The 8,926-nt window shown below is 37.2% G+C and overlaps 1 protein-coding gene across 2 annotated transcripts in view; it reads left to right on the top strand.

Annotated features, from left to right (window-relative positions):
- pnck (pregnancy up-regulated nonubiquitous CaM kinase) overlaps nucleotides 1-5,584 on the top strand; it is an 11,617-nt gene extending 6,033 nt beyond the window's left edge. Inside the window, exons 9-12 of one of the 2 annotated variants that reach the window (XM_039665525.2) lie at nucleotides 1,055-1,133; nucleotides 2,976-3,063; nucleotides 4,681-4,771; nucleotides 5,202-5,584. In XM_039665525.2, coding sequence (XP_039521459.1) covers nucleotides 1,055-1,133; nucleotides 2,976-3,063; nucleotides 4,681-4,771; nucleotides 5,202-5,212 — 269 coding nt within the window. In that variant the 3' untranslated portion in view covers nucleotides 5,213-5,584. Of the gene's footprint in view, nucleotides 1-1,054; nucleotides 1,134-2,975; nucleotides 3,064-4,680; nucleotides 4,831-5,201 lie in introns of those variants that run through there. The other variant, XM_039665536.2, reaches the window with a different exon arrangement.
- The last annotated feature ends 3,342 nt before the right edge of the window (nucleotides 5,585-8,926 follow it).

Here is an 8,926-nt window from a genome sequence, read left to right as displayed (position 1 = left end):
CATCAATGCCAATAAAGAACCTTTATGAATGTACAGTAGTGTACAGAATAAATTACCAAATCACATTCGTACACTCTAAACAATGCTGGGTTGTTTTAACCCAAATTTGGGTCAAATATGGACAATCCCAAATGTTGTGTTAAAAATGTCATTTAAAATATTAACCCAACCGCAACTTTCACTTTCAACTGTAATTTTTTTAATTACATATAACCCAGCATTTGGGTTTGTCCATATTTGACCCAAATTTTGGTTGAAACAACCCAGCATTTTTTAGAGTGTAGCCTCAGTCCAAATACCTGTACACTGGACAAATCTTTTTTTTTTTATATTTTCTTGGTCTGTGCCAAGTATTTTTAGGTGAAATTATGTTATGAATTATGTGGGTCAGACCAATGTATTGCTTTTTTTAATAATGAATAATGCCATATTTATATGCGAGTTCTTATTTACATTTCTCAATATTTAATGCTACTGTTGTCAAATGTGCAAAAACGAATGCCATATTTTTTTTCGCACAAAATGTTTGTGAAATTTGGACTGAGGAGACAGGGTTATGAAAGTCCAAAATTTCCACTTAAAATACAAAATACTAAGTGTCCAATTAACTTTTTTTTAAACAAATTAACATTTTTTTTTTGCTTTATGATTTAAAACCTATATAACAAACTTATTTTGTGAAATGATTTACTTCAAAAGCACATATTTTTATTTAAAGTAAATACCACTTGGTTTGATATTTTATTGCATAATGCATTTGCATTATGCATATATTATACATTTTAAATGTCTTAAAGGAATACAAGCTCTGTTATTTTCTCAACATGTCATTCAATTTAAATTACAACCAATGTTTTAGCTTTCTGCAATTGCTTACGAAATAACTTCACAGGATGAAACAGAAATAGAGCATTAAAGCTTTCATAAACGGTTTTGAAAACTTCTCCCGTTGTATTAATGCAGAATGTTTTATAATGCAGCCCTAAAGACGTTAAATGCTGGCCACATTAACTGGTATCGATCTTCTTGTGTTCTCTGCCTACTAATGCTTCAGCGAAAGACTTCATAGTTCACTTACTGCAGAAGAATCCAGTGAAGAGGTTCAATTGTGACCAGGCCTTGCAGCATCCTTGGTGAGTCCATAAATAGCAGGAAAGAGGCGGACGGGTTGATAAGCAGTGAAAAGAGAGACTGTCCTTGAAGAACAGATGAAGAGTTGGGTCACATCTGTGGGAGGAAGTGCGCAAAGAAGAAAATGTAGAATAAACAGATGTCTCTTAACCTTGAGATCACGCTGAGATTGTATAAGATCTAAGAAGCACAAAACAATTATGATTGTAATTGCGAACATGAAATGGAACAGAGAGGAAATCATGTATTCAGAGAAATGGCAATGGATTATTGTGGTACTTGTATAACATACATTATATTTACCCAGAAGAAAGTTTTAGTTGCTCAGATCTTGACTAAAAAGAGTCCTTTAAGTTTCTGATTATGCTTAGTTTTCTGGCCATCATCTTTGTCTGAGATCTAACATTCCTTAGGAGGCCTAAAAGAAGAGAACTGTTGCCATACAGTAAAACTAGAGCTATAAAATAAATGAGGATGACATGGCAGATCTCAGAAAATATTCAGTGAGACATTTTTGAATTTCTTTTGAGATCCAGACTTCGTTTTCATATTTTACAAACTGAGCACAGTTGGAGGTCAGTGCTGAGATCTCTTCTGAGCTCTTGAGGAGACACATACTTTTTCTCAAAAGAATTATCTAAGAAACTACAGACTTAACCCAAAAATCATTTACTCACCCTCAAGTTTTTCCAAACCTGTATGAGTTTCTTTCTTCTGTTGAACACAAAGTATATTTTGAAGAATGTTGGTAACCAGACAGTTGATGTAAGCTATTGACTTCCAGAGTAGGAAAAATACTTGTTTGACAGCAGAAATAAACTCACACAGGTTTGGAACAACTTTAGGGTGAGTAAATGATGAGAACATTTTCATTTTTGGGTGAACTATCCCTTTTACAGTCCCCATTTGCTCTGCTTTTAATTTTAATTCTGCAGGAGAAATAATTGAGAGATATGAAAGAGATCTCATTTCAGATTTCTTCTCCAATGGAAACTTTGATACTATGCCATTCAAAAGTTTGGGAACAGTAATATATGTTAGGGCTAGGCAACGATTAATCACATCCAAAATAAAAGTTTGTTTACATAATATATGTGGGTGTAGTGTGTATAATTATTTTTAATATACACACACATGCATGTATTTAATAAATATTTGCATGTACAAGTATATACTGTATATATATATATATATATTTATACAGAATTTATATTAAATATTATAAAGATTAATATTTTATATATTAATATTTTTTTCTAAAATATAGACATGCACGTGTGTGACTTCTCATACAAAATAGTTATACACAGTAGACACACACATATATATTATGTAAACAAAAACTTTTATTTTGGATGTGATTAATCGTTGCACAGCCCTAATATAATTTATATATATATATATATATATATATATATACACACACACATATAAAAAGAAGTCTCTTGTGCCCACGAAGGCTGGATTTATTTATTTATATTTTAAAATCATTTATATTTTAAAATTACTCCAGTCTTCAGTGTCACTCAGAAATCATTTTAATGCTGATTTGCTGCTCAAGATATATTTCCTATTGTTAGCAACATTGAAAACAGTTGTGCTGCTAAATATTATGTAAACCTTTTTTCTGAATGCTTGGATGAACAGAAAGCTCAAAAGAAAAGAATTTATTTGAAATTTCACTCCTTTGAAACATTATACTTTCTTTACGGTCACATTTGATCAATTTAATGCTGAATACAAATATTAATATTAATGTTAATAAAAAAAAAAAACTACTGACCCCAAACTTTTGAACGGTAGTGTACGTTTCATTTTGAATGAATATAATTTTGTCGTGGCAGGATATCAGGAGGTGCAGCTCTGGACAAGAACATCCATGGCTCAGTGTCAGCGCAGATTCAGAAAAACTTTGCCAAGAGTCACTGGAAGGTAAGAGTGATGAAACAAACCAGTCAAAATCAAAGTTGACAATTCTTGTTTTATGAACTATTGCAGTACTTATAATTAAATGATTTTCCGTGCACATTTCTTAATTCATGTTCCCTTATAATCTTCATTTCAAATAACTTTCCACTCCCTCGTGCAGTTTACAATTAGTTAATAGTCATGTGCCTCAACAAGTAAAGTAATATGTCATTTTGCTTTTGACATCCACACTAAGCCATGGATTTCAATTTCCACTTCCACTACGCCAGATGAACAGCCGCATCCAGTGTCGTCTTGTTCATTGCACAGAAATATGTCAGGACAAGCTTGAGGTCTAGGTTACAAGGGCAGAACACTGAGAACATGCAGTCTGGCACTGCTTTTTCTAACACTGTGTCTAGACTGGAAAAAGACAATAGAACCCATTATAATCTGTGATACTACACTGGATGTGGAGCGACGCTACACAACACAACAGTAAACTGATGCCATATTCTATTTCTGATGTACTCCAAGCTCTTGTGCTACTTCTGTTATGAAGGACAAATGAACTTGCAAAGTCTAGTGTAGCACGGCACGACACAATAATAATAGCTATTCACTGTAAAAAAATGATTGTGATTTTAATGGTAAAACACCGTAAAAATGCTACAGTGAAAAAATTGGTTAAAGGAGTAGTTCACTTTTAAAAAAACTTTTGCTGATAATTTACTCACCCCCATGTCATCCAAGATGTCAACGTCAAGACCCGTATTCATTGTCTGGTGTCGTTTAAAGCCCTTTGGAGCTGCACTGAAACTGTCTTTTGGTCCTTAATGCATTTGGTTCCCAAGTCCATTATATGGAGAAAAACCTGGAATGTTTTCATCAAAAACCTTAATTTCTTTTCGACTGAAGAAAGAAAGACATGGACATCTTGGATGACATGGGGGTGAGTAAATTATCAGCAAAATAATTTAAAGTCATAAAGTCATAATCATACACAAGTAAAGTCATAACATAATGATACATTTGCAAATCATTACCTAATGATTCATTAAAGCAGATAACTGGAAGTGGATAGCTTTGACCATGGTAATAAATTAATTTACACTAATATTGTGTGTTAAGGAATTAATAAATGATGACACATTTAATTAATAGCAATTCATGCAAGTACTAAGGTCCTGAAACAAAACCATTTAAGAACCACTGCATTAGTTGCGGACGATTCTTAAGTAAGATCAAAAATGTACCAGACTATAGAGAATAAGACTCCCATCCTGCATGTGATGTGTGAAACAGCTCTACATGACCTGAACTCTGTGCCTGAAACAACACTTTGCATTTGTAAATGTATGGCTAGAGTTACTTTAGCGGCATATGGAGGCTTTGTTATTATTTGACGCCAGTCGTTGTTGTTCGACTTCTGAAAGTCTGCCCTGCAATGCAATTATGGCTTGTACCTTTAAAAGGGCAAATTCTGTAATTGCTGTAACTATCAGGCTTTTAGTTTTAGTGCAATAAATGCCTCTGAACATGGCACAGACTCTTCTGCTCTTATGTGTAGTGTAGGTTCAGCTTTTAAAAGATATTTTCACTGGATTCTGCTGCTTTATCGCTGGTGTCTTTGTGTAACAGAGAGCCTTTAATGCCACGAACATCGTGCGTCATTTAACCAAGAAAACCCACTCTGGGGAAGACGATGAAGGGGATAATTCCACAAGTATAGGTGAGGAGATGTCACATGGATGTAATTACCTGCACATGATCTAACAGCACCAATATGATATTGCTTTTATACAACAATGATTCACAAGACATTAACAAAGTAAACAACATTTGACTACATTTGAACAGTTTGAATATATTTGTCCTCCACTGCTTGGTCAATCAGATTGGATGACATAATCATTAGACCAACAGTACAAACAAAACATATCTCAAAACAGTTTATGAGTCAGTGGTTTACAATCCATTTGATTAAAGAAATTGCTACAATTTTACACTATGTTGACATGAATGTCAATAGACTGAAATGTTTAATCTCTGTTTAATCTAATAATTTCTGTGAAACTCAATTTGAATTTGATTCTAAAATATGCTTTATTTTATTTTCCCTGAGAGTCATTCAATTATTTCATTTAACTGTTTCTGTTTAGGGACCATCTGACAATCCACTGGCAGTGAACAGAGGCTCTGTTAAAAAGAAATCAACAAATATGAAAACTGTCATTTACTCAACCTCATATTGTTCCAAACCAAACCCCTATGACTTGGTCTATTTCCAAGACAAAAGGAGAGAGGTTAACAAAGAGCCGTGTGAACCAAGAAAGAAGTGAACAGGTTCTGTGAACATCGAAATACAAATTCAAATATGGCTCGTGATGTTCATGTGCATATTCAATTATGTGCAAAAGAGAATGTATGTTGAGAGGGCCAGGTTTTAAGAAGGCCAGTCTTTTTTTTTAATTGGAGATTGACAAAAAGTCATTCTTTGAAAATAAAAATAAATGTTATCTTAAAAAAAAATTAAAAAAAATAATATATATATATATATATATATATATATATATATATATATATATATATATATATATATATATATATATATATACCCTAACTTATTTTAATTTAGCCAGCCAGTTGAATTATTTGTGTTTATACTAAAACTGAATAAACTAAAATAAATTAATAAAAATGAATAAAAACTACAAGTTTTAAAGAGAAAACCCTATTAAAAATGGCACAACAAAATTACTAAAACTTTAAATTGAAGTGAAAAAAAAAATCTAATTCAAAATTTTAACAAAAACTATAATTGCATACTAAAAAAACACTGATTGACAATCCATATCATTGTTTGCTTGTTCTATAAGAGAAAGATCATTTTGCTAAACCTCTTCTTTTGTGAGAGAAAAATCACAGGTTTGGAACAACACAAACATGACATCATTTTAACTTTTGTGGTCACTGTGTTTGTCAGGACTGACATAGACTGAATCCGAAACCACTTATACCCTCAAATATAGTGCACTATTTAAAGGAGTAGTTCACTTTTTAAAAAAAAAAAAAACTTTTGCTGATAATTTACTCACCGACATGTCATCCAAGATGTCCACGTCTTTCTCTCTTCAGTCGAAAAGAAAAAATTAAGGACTTCATTGGGTACCAGAACAGAGGAAGGCGAGCCTTTGTGCTTATAAAACGTATTTATTTTTGAAATGACCGATCATTTCGCTAGATAAGACCCTTATTCATCGTCTGGTGTCATTTAAAGACATTTGAAGCTGCACTGAAACTCTCATTTGGACCTTGAACGGTTTGGTTCCCAATGAAGGCCATTATATGGAGAAAATCCTGGAATGTTTTCATCAAAAACCTTAATTTCTTTTCGACTGAAGAAAGAATGACATGGACATCTTGGATGACATGGGGGTGAGTAAATTATCAGCAAAAGTTTTTTGAAAAGTGAACAACTCAGCCATTTGTAGTGGTGTTGAAACCATAGACGTTATTAAGTCCACTCATTCTCACTGCACCACAATAATGAGTGTACATCCGCTCACTCGTTTTCATTCACTCCTTCAAGGGAACTGTATTTGTGGACTAACAAAGGGGATTGGAATTTGGTGATGTCATATTCAGCCATAGACTCTGAAACACACCTGTGGTTTAAATGAGCCTTCTGTCAGAGCTGCTACACTTCAGTGGGCTGTTACTGTAAAAATAGCCTCAGTGGAGAACAGCTCCTTCACAACTCGTGTTTTCATAAGTGTTCAACTCCCCGTCTACTTGTATTTGACGCATAACAGCATGCATCCATTTGACAGAACGCAACATTTAGCCATGTAGTGCTGTCTGTCAGCTGTAAGGACTGTCACTTGAAGCTGTACAAGAACAAATATGGCATAGAGTAGGAAATTACAGTGGATAAATGAAGTAAATAGTAATTGTATCTTGTGTCTCTCTGCTTTCATTACACCATGGAATAAACAAACCGATCTGCGTGTTATGTTGTGAATCTGTCACAGGGATGATATACGGAGAAAAGGACAGAGCCAAAAGATTTAAATTTTTGAACGCTTGCCATCAATTGCCATTCCCTTTGTAAGCAATCTTACAGAATCACACAGCCCCATAAATTAAGAAGAACAACAGAGTATCTCCACCACTGACTGTAATGATACGCTGATCAGACAGAAACGCTGCCCCTCTAATTCATGGAAAGAGCTATGCACGGACCAGCCGTCAACATAATGAAATCTGTCCCAAACTGATAATTCAATCAATTCTGTTTAAGAGAAAAACAAAACAAACTCAAATGTGGCAAGCTACATGAACTCATGATCTGAATATCAGTGGGATGATTGTGATTTTGGACACAACAAATAAATACAAAAAATAAATACAACTTACTTTTGCTAAAAGGGGGGAAATTTACAGTAGCACCTCATTGCAGTACACAAGATCCAGGGGGCGGAGTCAGATCCAGATCTGAGGGGTGGAGCTGGGTAGGTTTAGGGGTGGGTTTAGGGATCAGGGGGTGGAGCTGGGTAGGTTTAGGGATCAGGGGGTGGAGCTGGGTAGGTTTAGGGATCAGGGGGTGGAGCTGGGTAGGTTTATGGGGTGGGTTTAGGGATCAGGGGGTGGAGCTGGGTAGGTTTAGGAGTGGGTTTAGGGATCAGGGGGTGGAGCTGGGTAGGTTTAGGAGTGGGTTTAGGGATCAGGGGGTGGAGCTAGATAGGTTTAGGGATCAGGGGGTGGAGCTGGGTAGGTTTAGGGGTGGGTTTAGGGATCAGGGGGTGGAGCTGGGTAGGTTTAGGAGTGGGTTTAGGGATCAGGGGGTGGAGCTGGGTAGGTTTATGGGGTGGGTTTAGGGATCAGGGGGTGGAGCTGGGTAGGTTTAGGAGTGGGTTTAGGGATCAGGGGGTGGAGCTGGGTAGGTTTAGGAGTGGGTTTAGGGATCAGGGGGTGGAGCTAGATAGGTTTAGGGATCAGGGGGTGGAGCTGGGTAGGTTTAGGGGTGGGTTTAGGGATCAGGGGGTGGAGCTGGGTAGGTTTAGGGATCAAGGGGTGGAGCTGGGTAGGTTTATGGGGTGGGTTTAGGGATCAGGGGGTGGAGCTGGGTAGGTTTAGGAGTGGGTTTAGGGATCAGGGGGTGGAGCTGGGTAGGTTTAAGAGTGGGTTTAGGGATCAGGGGGTGGAGCTGGGTAGGTTTAGGAGTGGGTTTAGGGATCAGTGGGTGGAGATGGGTAGGTTTAGGGGTGGGTTTAGGGATCAGGGGGTGGAGCTGGGTAGGTTTAAGAGTGGGTTTAGGGATCAGGGGGTGGAGCTGGGTAGGTTTATGGGGTGGGTTTAGGGATCAGGGGGTGGAGCTGGGTAGGTTTAGGAGTGGGTTTAGGGATCAGGGGGTGGAGCTGGGTAGGTTTAGGAGTGGGTTTAGGGATCAGGGGGTGGAGCTAGATAGGTTTAGGGATCAGGGGGTGGAGCTGGGTAGGTTTAGGGGTGGGTTTAGGGATCAGGGGGTGGAGCTGGGTAGGTTTAGGGATCAAGGGGTGGAGCTGGGTAGGTTTATGGGGTGGGTTTAGGGATCAGGGGGTGGAGCTGGGTAGGTTTAGGAGTGGGTTTAGGGATCAGGGGGTGGAGCTGGGTAGGTTTAAGAGTGGGTTTAGGGATCAGGGGGTGGAGCTGGGTAGGTTTAGGAGTGGGTTTAGGGATCAGTGGGTGGAGATGGGTAGGTTTAAGAGTGGGTTTAGGGATCAGGGGGTGGAGATGGGTAGGTTTAAGAGTGGGTTTAGGGATCAGGGGGTGGAGCTGGGTAGGTTTAGGAGTGGGTTTAGGGATCAGTGGGTGGAGATGGGTAGGTTTAAGAGTGGGTTTAGGG

The sequence above is a fragment of the Pimephales promelas genome, chromosome 14, assembly GCF_988280905.1.
Source record: "Pimephales promelas chromosome 14, fPimPro1.hap1.1, whole genome shotgun sequence".
Lineage (NCBI taxonomy): Eukaryota > Metazoa > Chordata > Actinopteri > Cypriniformes > Leuciscidae > Pimephales > Pimephales promelas.
Note: the sequence above shows the minus strand (reverse complement) of the source record. Positions and strands in the feature narration are given on the sequence as shown.